The following is a 12,821-nucleotide window of genomic DNA, read 5'->3' as shown; positions in this document are numbered from 1 at the left end:
TTTTCTTTCAACCTATTTGATACCAAAAACTTTTAAGAAGCTCTCATCATTGCTACTTAATCTTATCAGAAAAAAGTTGGAAGTCAAATCCCTTGACAAATTTTGAAAAACTCATTCAACTTTTATCAATCTATAGATTGCCACTATATAACCCTAGTGGTATCACTCTAGTGGTACTTTTAAAAAATATTAACTTAGAATAACCATGTCCTATTTTAATTATAGGACACTACTGTAAAGTTTTTGTTCATCATCTGTTAATGTATATGAAGTGGAAGTTTTTGGTGGTGTCATGTGATGCAGACTCCTGTGGTATTTTGCTGAGGCAAAACCCAGGGGAGGACACATGACGTTTGGAGAGAGTATGCATAGGACTTAATGGACATTGACGGGGCGCTTGCATAGCTAGCTGTGCAACACGTCATTGGTCTCCTACCTTCACTGATCTTGCTTCATTGAAAGAGGCATGGCAGTGAACTGGCAACCCAGCTGGCTCTGGTTATTCCCACTGACTTGCGCAGTTCGGCAGAGGCTGGCTGTTATTTGCTGGATCATGTCACCACTGCTGATTCATGTTCGATATTCTGACACTACTGAACTGGACTGCAGGTATCCTGACAAATGGAGGTTGGAATTGCCCCCCAAAACTCCTTCTACACAGGCCCACATCCCTTTGTCCTTATTTACCATCTTTTCCCCTTACCTTTGGATGGTGGGCTAGGAGTAGGGGGGATCAAAGTGTTTGAGAACCCCTGTTGAAAGTAGGTTTAAAAAAAATCTAAGCCTACATGTATATATTTTGACTGTCATAAATAAATTTAAAATAATTAAAAATGTCTTGTTAAAAACATGAAGCCTGAAACATCTCTGAGTGAAGCTTTGAGATTTCAGTTTGAGAAGGTCTACTGCAGCCCACATACCAAAACTAGTTCCTCTGAAGAGAGCAGGGGTTACCAATCAGCACATTGCTCTGATTGTACTGCACTGCACCCCAGTCAGTCCAAGCATAGACCTTTATACTTTTCATATATGCTGTGTGGTTTAAAAATACCAAGATAAACATTCCTATGAACACTTACAGGGTTTTAGTTTAGTGCCTGCATTTTAAATGTCAGAAAAATGTCCTATCACACACTGAGAACAACAGTATGCCTACCTTGCTCTTTGACATTGAAAGTGAAGAGTCATCTTTATTTTGAGAAATGTCTTCTTTTCCTCTTTCAAAACCTTTGGGGGAAATGGCAATATTCAGTGATTACAACCTTTGAATATACAGTCGTTAATGTTAAAGAGCAAATATGAGCCACTCAATTCAGACATGCTTGCTGCTATTCATGCTCATAGAGTTCAAACTACTATGGCTTACAGTCATCTCACTGTTCAAATTAGGAGGAGCCTTAGAACTCTCAGCCCTAGCATAACTGTCTCTGAGAGGCTGCATCCAACAGCTGATGGAAACAGATGCAGACACCCACAGTCACACACCCACAGTCACACACCCACAGTCACACACCCACAGTCACACACCCACAGTCACACACCCACAGTCACACACCCACAGTCACACACCCAGACACACACCCACAGCCAGACACCCACAGCCAGACACCCAGTCATACACCCAGTCACACACCCACAGTCACACACCCACAGCCAGACACCCAGTCACACACCCACAGTCACACACCCAGTCACACACCCACAGCTACACACCCACAGTCACACACCCAGTCAGTCACACACCCACAGCCAGACACCCACAGCCAGACACCCAGTCATACACCCAGTCACACACCCACAGTCACACACCCACAGCCAGACACCCAGTCACACACCCACAGTCACACACCCAGTCACACACCCACAGCTACACACCCACAGTCACACACCCAGTCAGTCACACACCCACAGCCAGACACCCACAGCCAGACACCCACAGTCACACACCCACAGTCACACACCCACAGCCACACACCCACAGTCACACACCCACAGCCACACACCCACAGTCACACACCCACAGCCACACACCCACAGTCACACACCCACAGTCACACACCCACAGCCAGACACCCACAGTCACACACCCACAGTCACACACCCACAGCCAAACATTAGGCAGAGCTCGAGGACTCTTGTGGATGAGTTGGGGGATGGATTAAGAGAGCCAGAGGGAGGAGTCAAGGACACCATGAGAAGACCTACAACGTCAAGTAACCTGGGCCAATGGGGGCTCTTAGAGATTAAACCAATAACCAAAGAGCATTCAGGGGCTGGACCTATGCCCCCTACACATATGTCACAGATGTGCAGCTTGGTCGCCATGTGGGTCCCCTAACAAGCGGAGCAGGGGCTGACTCTAACCGTTTGTTACCTGCTTCTGTATCCCTTCCCCTAACTGGGCTGCTGGTCTGGTCTCAATGGGAGAGGATGAGACTTAGTCCTGTTGTGACTTGATGTGCTAGAGTGGGTTGGTACCCATTAGAGGCTTCCCCTCTTCTGAGGCAAATCAGAAGGGGTAATGGGGAAAGAGGAGCTGCAATCAGGATGCAAAATGAATAAATTAATGAAAAAAACTACGGTGCTGTCAAACCAGATTCTGTGGTTTTTAACTTGGAGAGATGGCTCGAGGGCTAAGAACATTTGCTATTCTTCCAAAGGGCCTAAGAACTCTCAGGCAATTCAGAAATCTGCCAACTCCCTTCTGGCCTCACACATGGTATTCATCCACATGTATACGTTAATAAATCACATGTATACGTTAATAAAAAGAAAATTTAAAAGAACAAAGTTAGGCAGGAGGTAGGTGGAGGAAGGAGGGGTGTATCTGGGAAGAGTTGGGGGAGGCCTGGAAGGTGAGTGCTTATATGACAGAACTATGTTGCATGCATTGTGCAATTCTCAAATAACGAAGAGAGAGGCAACGAAGAGTTCCCCTGAGTCCCCCAGTGTCAACTTGAATGTTATTTTCTGTGCAACTAACTGGATCAATTCACATGACATCATCCTCTTAGAGCTTTTAGCCAAGCAAGCTCTGGTGGCTTTTTGTTTGTTTGTTTGTTTGTTTTGTTTTGTTTTGTTTTTTGAGATAGGCCCTGGGATAGCTAAGGCTAGCCTTAGACTCTATATAGAGCCAAGAAAGATCTTGAACTTGTGATTCCTTTTGCCTCCACTTTCTGAGTGCCGGGCTTACACAGGCTTGCACCACTTCACCCAGTGTATATAGTTATGGGGAACACAATCATTGCCATGTAAATGTTAGAAATGTTCTCTGCTAATCAAGGTAAATACCCAGAATACCCGTGAGCTGATTTCTGAACTAAAAGAACCATACAAACCAGCTTTTCTCTTTTATTGTCAACTAGGTGATAAAGACATGTGGGAAAATAAATCTTTAGTAAGAATACATCAAAGTGGGGTTGGGGATTTAGCTCAGTGGTAGAGCGCTTACCTAGGAAGCGCAAGGCCCTGGGTTCGGTCCCCAGCTCCGAAAAAAAAGAACAACAACAACAACAAAAAGAATACATCAAAGAGAGGGGAGAAGGAACAGGAGAGGACACAGAGCAGGGAAGGAAGGAAAGAGGAGAAGGAAGGAGGAAGAAAAAGAAATAAGAAAAAAAGAGAAGAAAAGGAAGGGAGGGAAGAGGCAAGAGAACTCAACCAAGCAGTCTGGGTGTGGGGCACGTGCCTGCAGTGCTAGCTGTTTGGAGGGCTGGGGCAGGAATCTAGCAGCTTGAGACCAGGTTAGGTAACATGGTGAGATGTCATTTTTTTTTTTTTTTCGGAGCTGAGGACTGAACCCAGGGCCTTGCGCATGCTAGGCAAGCGCTCTACCACTGAACTAAATCCCCAACCCCGTGAGATGTCATCTTAAAGGGGGAAATAAATATCTAATAATGTACTTATTATAAGAATTAAATGAACATGTATATAAACAGTTGAGATAGAATTTTACATATAGTCTATACTGAGCTAATGTTGACCCTTATTTATAAATAGTCTAAAACTGTGAATCTAGAATTCATGAATGATTATGAGATTATAGAAAGATTATGGTTATGAGCAGTGTTCTTGTAGAAGTTCGAGATCAGTTCCTGGCACCCACACAGTGGTTCCTAATCATCTATAATTTGAGTTCCAGGAGATTCAACTCTCTCTTCTAGTCTCTGGGGATACCAGGCACACACAAAGAATACATATATACACAATGGCAAAAGGCAGATACAAAAATAAGTAAATCTAAAAATAATGCTCCTGTTACTTGTAGGGCAGACAGTGTTAGCTCTTCCCACACCTCACAAAGGTGAACCCACAGCAGAACCAATGCCTGAAGCATTTCAAAATGATTTATCATTTATTGTTTTGGGTTTATAATTTTTAATTCTATTCTACCTTATTAATTCTAATATCTTTACTAAATTAAATATGTAGTATGAAAATATTTCTCTAGAAAAAGCAAAGATGACTCAGTGGGGGTGGGAAGATTTTCATAAATGCAACATGGATTTCCAGATGAAAACTTACAGAAATTTGAAACAAATATAAAGCAAAGTTACGAAATCAAACTTGAAACTTAAAAAAATGTACTCAATGAAATAAATATACCCATAAAGAATTGAACTAGAAAATATCATCCTGAGTGCGGTAACCCAATCACAGAAAACCACACTTGATATGCACTCACTGATAAGTGGATATTAGCCCAGAAGCTCAAATTACCCAAGACACAATCCACAGACCACATGAAGCTCAAGAAGGATGACCAAAAGGTGGATGCTTCTCTCCTTCTTAAAAGGGGGAACAAAAATATTCATAGGACGGGATATGGAGGCAAAGTTTGGAGCAGAGACTGAAGGAATGGCCATTCAGAGCCTACCCCACATGTGACCCATATATATCTATACAGCTACCAAGACTAGATAAGATTGATGAAGCTAAGAAGTGCATGCTGACAGGAACCAGATATAGATGTCTCCTGAGAGACACAGCCAGTACAGAGGTCAATGCTAGCAGCAAACCATTGAACTGAGAATGGGACCCCCGTTGGAGGAATTAGAGAAAGGATTGAAAGAGCAAAGGGGCTTGCAACCCCATAAGAACAACAATACCAACCAACCAGAGCTCCCAGGGACTAAACCACCACCCAAAGACTATACATGGACAGATTCATGACTCCAACTGCATATGTAGCAGAGGATGGCCTTGTCAGGCATCAATGGAAGGAGAGGCCCTTGGTCCTGCCAAGGCTGGACGCACCCCCAGTGTCAGGAAATATCAGGGTGCGGGAAGGGGTGGTAGTTGGGGAAGAGAACACCCCTATAGAAGAGGTGGGGGGGGGAGATGGGATGGGGGCTTATGTCTCGGAAAGTGGGAAAGGGAATAACATTTAAAACATAAATAAAAAAAATCCAATAAAAAATTCTACAAAAAAAAAAAGAATTCTCAATACTAATGACTAATATACTTCAAAGAACCTGTAGATATACACAGGGAAGTATACATTGTTTAAAAGACTTCAGTTTCCCCAGTGTTGTTTTAGTCTCAGCTCAGTCTATATCAACCCACTTGCTAGGTTAAGAAAAGGTCCAGCTCACTGTGTCTGCATCCACGCACATATTATTTCCAAACTAGAACAGTAATGACAAGAGCACTCTAAATTAGACATTGTGTGTATATGTGAGTAAGTTCCTGTCTGTGTATCTGTGGTTGATATCAGTGTCTTTTCAATTACTCTACACTTTATTTTTTGAGATGATCTCCTGTGAACCTTCTCCATCTGGCTAGTTATCTAGAAACCTCCCAGCAAACCTCCTGCCTCCACCTTCCCAGCACTGGGTTACAAGTATGTTCTGCTGGACCTAGATTGCTCATGGGTGCAGAGGATCTGAACTCAGGCCCTCATGTTTTCATAGAGCACCATACAGCTAACCGAGCCATGCCCCAGCACTACAGCAAACATTAACAAAATGCAATCTACAACGTCCTAAATGTTAGAAAATGGTAGTCATGAACCTAGGTTATATACGACTTGTCAAACCATATCAATGAATTCCATTTTAACAGAGTGCCATATTTTAAACTAGCAAATCATATAATTAGCTTCATTCATAGTGCATGATTAACTTTAAATTAATTTTTCATTTTATCTATAAATGGGTGAAATTAAATGCTTTCTAAAATATGCAAATCTGGTCAAATTCCTTAAATGTCAACTAAAAGTTTTAAAAAGTGGATGATTAACATAAAACATACAGAACATATAAAAACACTCCTCTAAAAGCTCTAAAACAAAAATTTTCCAAATTGCACACTGGGTTTCCAAGGGGAATTCCAAAGCAGTAACACAACAAATTGCTGCTAGTGTTTATGCTAGATCTTCTCCAGACTGGACGGATCTGAAATCCTAAAAAGGTACAAAATTATCTATCCTAAGAACATCTGCCATAAAGTTTAATAATCAGGACCTTTTCTTTAAAAGTTATGCCATGAAAGTCTATTTATTAGGACCTTTGGGGCTTTGTCAAAAACATTTAGCAGTGGTCCATTATGGTGGTGCCCATCCCACCCTTAACCTCTGCACTTGGGGAACACAAGCCGGTGGATCTCTATGAGTCTGAGGACAGCCGGGTCTACAGAGCAAGTTCTAGGTCAGCTGAGACAACCTGTGTGAGCCTGTGCAGGCCACTGCTTCCTACTATTCAGAAAAAGCTACTGTCCAGAGAAGAGCCGAGGACTCAACAGAGAAGTGTGACACTACAACAGCTTCTCATAATGAAGGCAGGAGAACAGCTGAGAGAACAGGGAGTGGGATCCAAGCACTAGTGCCATCACTCATTAGCTATAGAGTTGGACAAGCAATTAAACCCAGGGCTGCCATTTTGCTACAGGGGAGAACACTGGAGAGTCTGAAGAGAGTGCCACAGTACTCTGCAAAATCAAAATGCACTGGTGCCGTTCCAAAATGTTCTCATCAAAGCTGATACAAAAGAACTCCCTAATAACAGCTCAACCAAAAACGGTTTAGTCACATGTAACCTGGCACTTAAATACCTACGGTATCCTTTTGTTTTGACGTCTTCATATTTGGAATAGTCAGGCTTACGATGATTCTATTGAATAGAACTCGTCTATAAATCCATGCCAAGTTTTGTTTAGCTTCTAGTGACTTTAGTTTCTTGTCTAAGTGAACTTTCTATGAGATGATTTCTTAGCACAGAGTTGACTTCTACTAAACAGGATTATGGTTCTGAATAAATCAGCTTTCTAAAGAATATGAATGCTAGCAAAATGGACAAGATGCATTCCAAGAGCAAAACTTGGCTTGTTTAGATACAACATGAAACACTTTATGTTGCTTTGGTCTTTTAAAAATTGCTTATATTTTTACAAATGCAGGTTTAACTAACAGCCATCTACTAAGTAAATGTACACAAACACTTACTATGCTGAATATCCAAGAACTATAAAATCGTATGGAAAAAGAATGCTAAGAGGGTCCAAAGGGTGGATGAGCATGCACCGTGCTTGCCAGCCACTAACCATGGCAACTGTGTACAATCTCCAGGGCCTTCATAGTGGAAAGAATCAAATCCTGCAAGTTGTTCTCTGACCTCAACATGAGCCCACAGCATGATCACATATACATGCACAATTGTAATTTTAGAAATTTTTACCATTTATCTGTGTGTATTTTGCTTGAATTTATGTATGTGTACTACATGCAAACCTGGTACTCATGGAGTCCAGGAGAGGGTGTCTGAACCTCTGAAACTGGAGTTACAGGCATGGTTAGCCATCATGGGTGTGTTAGGAATGGAACCTGTGTCCTCTGAAAGAGCAGTCAGTGCTCTTAACCACTGAGCCACGTCTCTGGGCCTGAATAATTTTTTTTTCTTTTTTATTTGAGAAGTAAAACATTACTTTTAAAAGCCTGAAGTAAAGCTTATAGTCTATTTCTTTGCTAAGGGTTTCCCACAATTCTTAGGTAGCATTCTAGAAACAAGTAAAATGGCCACAGCTGTAAATCAGAGTTGAGCTTTCAAGATACAATTAGGTCCAAAGTAAGCCAAACACACTGCATCCCAATGTTATGAGCACACAGGCAAGGGTACAGCTCTGGGTACAGCTCTTTATCAGCCAAACAATGCACTGCTTGGTAGAAGGGTGTGGGAGTGAAAAATAGAGATGAAGCAGAAATAGATAAAACTTCCTATAAAATATAAAATAGGTAAAATTTCCAATAAAAATTAGAAGTGAAAAATAACTGATGTGTAAGATAAAGTTATCATTAAATATCACTGACTTAGAATTAATTCTCCTCGGGGTTGGGGATTTAGCTCAGTGGTAGAGCACTTGCCTAGCAAGCGCAAGGCCCTGGGCTCGGTCCCCAGCTCCGAAAAAAAGAAAAAGAAAAAAGAATTAATTCTCCTCTAATGTTACTAGATGAAAGCAAATGCATCTAAGATAATTTTTCAGGACAATAAAATATCTCAGAAGACATCAGATGCCTACTTCTTTTTACCTTTAATTTAAATACATAACAAAAAGCCCATTCTCTGGGATACTGGATTCTACTGCTGGGCTGATAAAGCTGATACTCTGAAGAGCTTTTATCACAGAACACAGATGAAGCCTTACAGGATTTCTCTACTAGAAGAACTGGGAGACACAGCAAATCATTTATTCCTTTGACAAAATAAACTCACAATGATGCCTTTGGTTTCCTAAGTAAGTACATATCATACTTTCAGACAGGAAAGTTTTCTACTGTTTACCAAGGTCACTGATTACTCCTTCATGAGAAGCAGGTCTGCGGCGTGAAGGTCAACAATGGCCTGTGCTATTACACCTAGCAACGGCTAAACAGTCAAGAACAGGAGCTAAGTCTCAGGTGAGCAAAGGCTGCACGTGACAGTATTTAACAGCGTCAGTATAGTGCACCTTAAAGTCACTTCTGAATAAGGACACATTAAAATTTACACTGCTTAAGGACATAAACAAAGCGTGATTGTAAGCACACTATGTTAAGAAGACAATACTGATTAACTACTACTCAAAGCTTATGCTACTTAGGTATAGCTTAGAACCGTGGTTTTATTTTATTTTTTTTAAAATGTTGTTAGAAAAGAATCTGAAATTAGTGAATTTATAATAATATATTTAATGTTTAGGTATCTCAAAACAATGCTTATTGTCATCATGGTTATTCACAAAGACACAAAAAGGTTAAGATAAAACAGAAACTCTACTTCAAATTAAAAAATGTAAATGTCAAAAAAATATATATTAGTAGATATTAAAATGAATAACCAAATATTTTGTCACAATAAATTGTTTTCAAATAAAAGTTCAAGTTGTCTACATCTTATTGACCAATCATTTAATGCCTAAATGATAGCTTTAAAATATCTAATTTCATTTAATAAATATTACACTGTATATAACATATAATTTTCTTAGCAAAAATTAACTCCACATGAATAAGTCTAGCAAAAAATATATAGTAAAGAAAACTTTACTATAGTCAAGAATTAAAAGATTGTTAAGATTAACACATATGTTAAACATTAATTATAATGACTACTTTACAGAAATGGCTAATTATTCATGTTTAATGTCTGGGTTTCATCTGCTAAAACCTCTGTCAATATCATTTCTTTACAGGAATATATATGTATTGTATAAATCGAATTCAGAAATGCTTTAATTGTCATCAAGGGTCATATATTTACTTCTATATTTAAATCAAAATGCACATGGTAAAAAGAAAATCAAGATTTCTATTTTCCCGACTCATTAGCTCTTAAGTATTAGCTGAAGAGACTATTACGAGAAACTGACAGGAAGCCCAGCCATAGAGAGGCAGTCACTGAAAGCTAAGCTCTCGCAACAGAATGGTTTCAATGAAACATAACGATAAGATTTTAAAATCCCCGTTTTATTTTCACTAAGAAAATGTAAGAAATTAAGACAAGAATGCAAGATTAAACAAACAAACCTTGTAAGGAAGGAGAAAGTTCATTGTATCCTCCAAATGAAGCATTCCGGACAAGCTTTCGGCCATCAATACGTGGAGGGAATAAAACAGACGAAACCCCAGTACATGAAGAAAATCTACGATGTTGTGAACTCTCTTCTTTCATGGCTTAGAAGGCCTATTTAATATATATGCTCACCCAGAAGGCTAATTAGCCCAATATGGCAAAAGCAGGCTTTTCTCTCACATCCAAATGTAGCCAACCAGCACAAACAAAGGACACACACATTTAACAGAAAGGAGGACCAGAGACTGTCAAATCAGCAATAAACAGATAGAGAGACTGACGGCAAAGGCACTGAGCCAGACAACTGGTTCCTTTTCAAAAAAAAAAAAAAAGAAAAAGAAAAAGAGTTGATTAAAGGGCTATTCCACTAACGCTTTGAGTTTATATCAAAGGAACGATTCCCTGCACTGAACTGCTCGCTGCTTTAGAAAAACAAAGCAAGATCAATACTTAGCCATTCTCAATGAAGTAATAGGGTCCCTTCTTTTCTCAAGATGACAAACCTTTCACCACATCTATTATGTTTTTGTAGTATCTGGCCACATCTCCCTCCTCTCCTGACTCTTTTCTTTTCAGCTTTTGGTTACTTCAAAAATAGATCTCAACATTATACTTTTTATCTTTCCTGAAGCTTCTAGATTTATATCTAATCTGCTGCTTGTCTTGGCCATGATTAAGAATTCATAAGGAAAGATATTCTTTCAAGTACAAATTTGATGGATCACAACTGCTAAAGCAGAGAGTTAACATATAAGTTTTACTTCTAAGAGGAATACAGTAGTCATTAAGACACCATTAATGTGAACCAATTAACACAGAAGATTAAATGACACCATAAAGATGCCACACACTCTAGCATACACTCCCTTGAAGCATTAGCTGCTACAGATCCTCTTCCTGGTGTTTAAAACATTCAAAATGCATGATCTACCAACTACTTTTGCCCATATAAAAACAAATAATTTGCTATTTCAAAAGTAATAACCTATACCATCTCCTTATGCCTAACTTTTAAAATTCCCAAGAACTCTTCTCGTTTTATTAAATTACTTTTGCCTTACCCTAACTCCATTCAAGTTAAACTTGGTGGTTTATTCTTCCAAGAATTTTGCCCTGAGATTCAATTTCTTTCTTACTATGCACACATTTTAAAGCCGACCGAGTCTTGGTTCACATACAGCATCATTCCATATAACCTTAAGAGTATTTCTTCTTAAGGAAAAAAAAAAGCATTAAAAACACAGTTTCTGATAGTGAGGGTGGTACATGCCTTTAATTCCAACACTCAAGGGGCAGGAGCAAGCAGACTACATAGTGAGTTCCAGGCCAGCCAGGGCTACATTAAAAAACAACCAAGTTTCCCGTATAATGTTATCCACCTTGTACTTGGGCAAATGCATTTCAAAATCATTGTAAAATTAAGTTTATGGTTACTCTCATCAAAGCTATGGTGTTGTCTGAGGGCCTCTGTTTTTGCCTTGTTTCACTCTTCCTCAAACCATAAGATGTAAATTACTAGTAATTGTAGGCAAGCAGAAAATATAATTAATTCATATAGTTGGTGCTTGCCTTTAAAGGAATAAAGAAAAGGCATTACCCCTTACAGTTAAGTAGGGTTTAAATTTAATGGTGTCTCCATTTCCTTCTCTATAAAATACTCAAGAGTAGCATCTGTATTGTAGGATTATTGTATACAGTCTGCAAAGGTTCCAGGCAAAAGCATTAGAATAACGTGTTCTCTCCTAAATTTCAAGGAACATCAGAGGAAAGAACTTGTTTTTGTTTTTTTGAAGACCATAAACAAGAACAGGAATCCATCTGCACACAAATTTCACAATGACCCTGAGATGCACAAATATAGGCTCAAAGAGGCACAAAAGCCATGTCACAGGTCAGTCTTTCTATCAAAACGTCCTTCTGTACACAATTCACAGCAGCAACTTACACAGGATTACATGTCAAATGGACAAATTAATATTTTAAAATATCCATTAATAATACTGGAATCTCAAAGAGAATGGTGCCCCATTTAGAAATCCTAACCCTGCCAAACTCTCAATTTTGCACATTAGTAGAATTTAGTAATAATATTTAAAATATTATAGCTTTCAAAAACCTACTTTGCACTCATTTTTATTTACTTTTGTGTATTTTTTAAAGAATCCTCAAGTGCACCTCTTGTCAGTTCAGGTTCTAAAATACTCAGATTTGATGCACAAGGTACCCAGAGCTCATGAGTTCACTATCCCCCAAGCCTCTGTATCATCTCCAACCAGAAATCATGTGACTGTCCCCACCCATCCCCTGTTCTCTCTCTGGTAGAATTGAGAAAATACCCATGTAAACAATCTCCTCTAGGGCTTACTTCTGTCCAGTCTACCAAGTAGAGAAGACTGTACCAGCATAGATACTGTACCAAAAAAAAGTAACAGTAAATCAGCACTGTTTAGGGTATAAAAGATCATCAAGTCAAATCACTACTTTTACCAAAATATCCCCTGCCAGGGCACCATCTTTTACAAGGGGAGCTGCTTGGGTCACCTCCGCCCAAGTTCTTCTCTGACCTGAAGCTTGTCCTCGTGTACATTATAATTTTGTCTCTTTCCCTAGACCCACGTTTGAATTAACTGACAATATCTCTAGTATAAGAACATGTCCTACTTTTCATTTGATAGGCTACTGCAAGCTAAACAGTACAACATTCTTCTGCTGTATTCCTGCTACCAGCAATAGCCCAGAACCAAACTACAAGCAATGCTGAGCCCTGTGTTTTCCAGC

The 12,821-nt window shown here is 39.5% G+C and overlaps 1 protein-coding gene across 4 annotated transcripts in view; it reads right to left on the bottom strand.

Moving 5' to 3' along the window:
* Osbpl8 (oxysterol binding protein-like 8) overlaps nt 1–12,821 on the bottom strand; it is a 153,077-nt gene that overhangs the window by 50,650 nt on the left and 89,606 nt on the right. For 3 of the 4 annotated variants that reach the window (XM_087557245.1, XM_087557246.1, NM_001309455.2), the window contains 1 exon segment: nt 1,157–1,227. In XM_087557245.1, coding sequence (XP_087413371.1) covers nt 1,157–1,227 — 71 coding nt within the window. 4 annotated transcript variants of the gene reach the window in all.

This window comes from Rattus norvegicus, chromosome 7 (assembly GCF_021556685.1).
Source record: "Rattus norvegicus strain SHRSP/BbbUtx chromosome 7, alternate assembly SHRSP_T2T, whole genome shotgun sequence".
Classification (NCBI taxonomy): domain Eukaryota; kingdom Metazoa; phylum Chordata; class Mammalia; order Rodentia; family Muridae; genus Rattus; species Rattus norvegicus.
The sequence above is the reverse complement of the archived record's forward strand: the minus strand, read 5'-3'. Positions and strand labels throughout refer to the sequence as shown.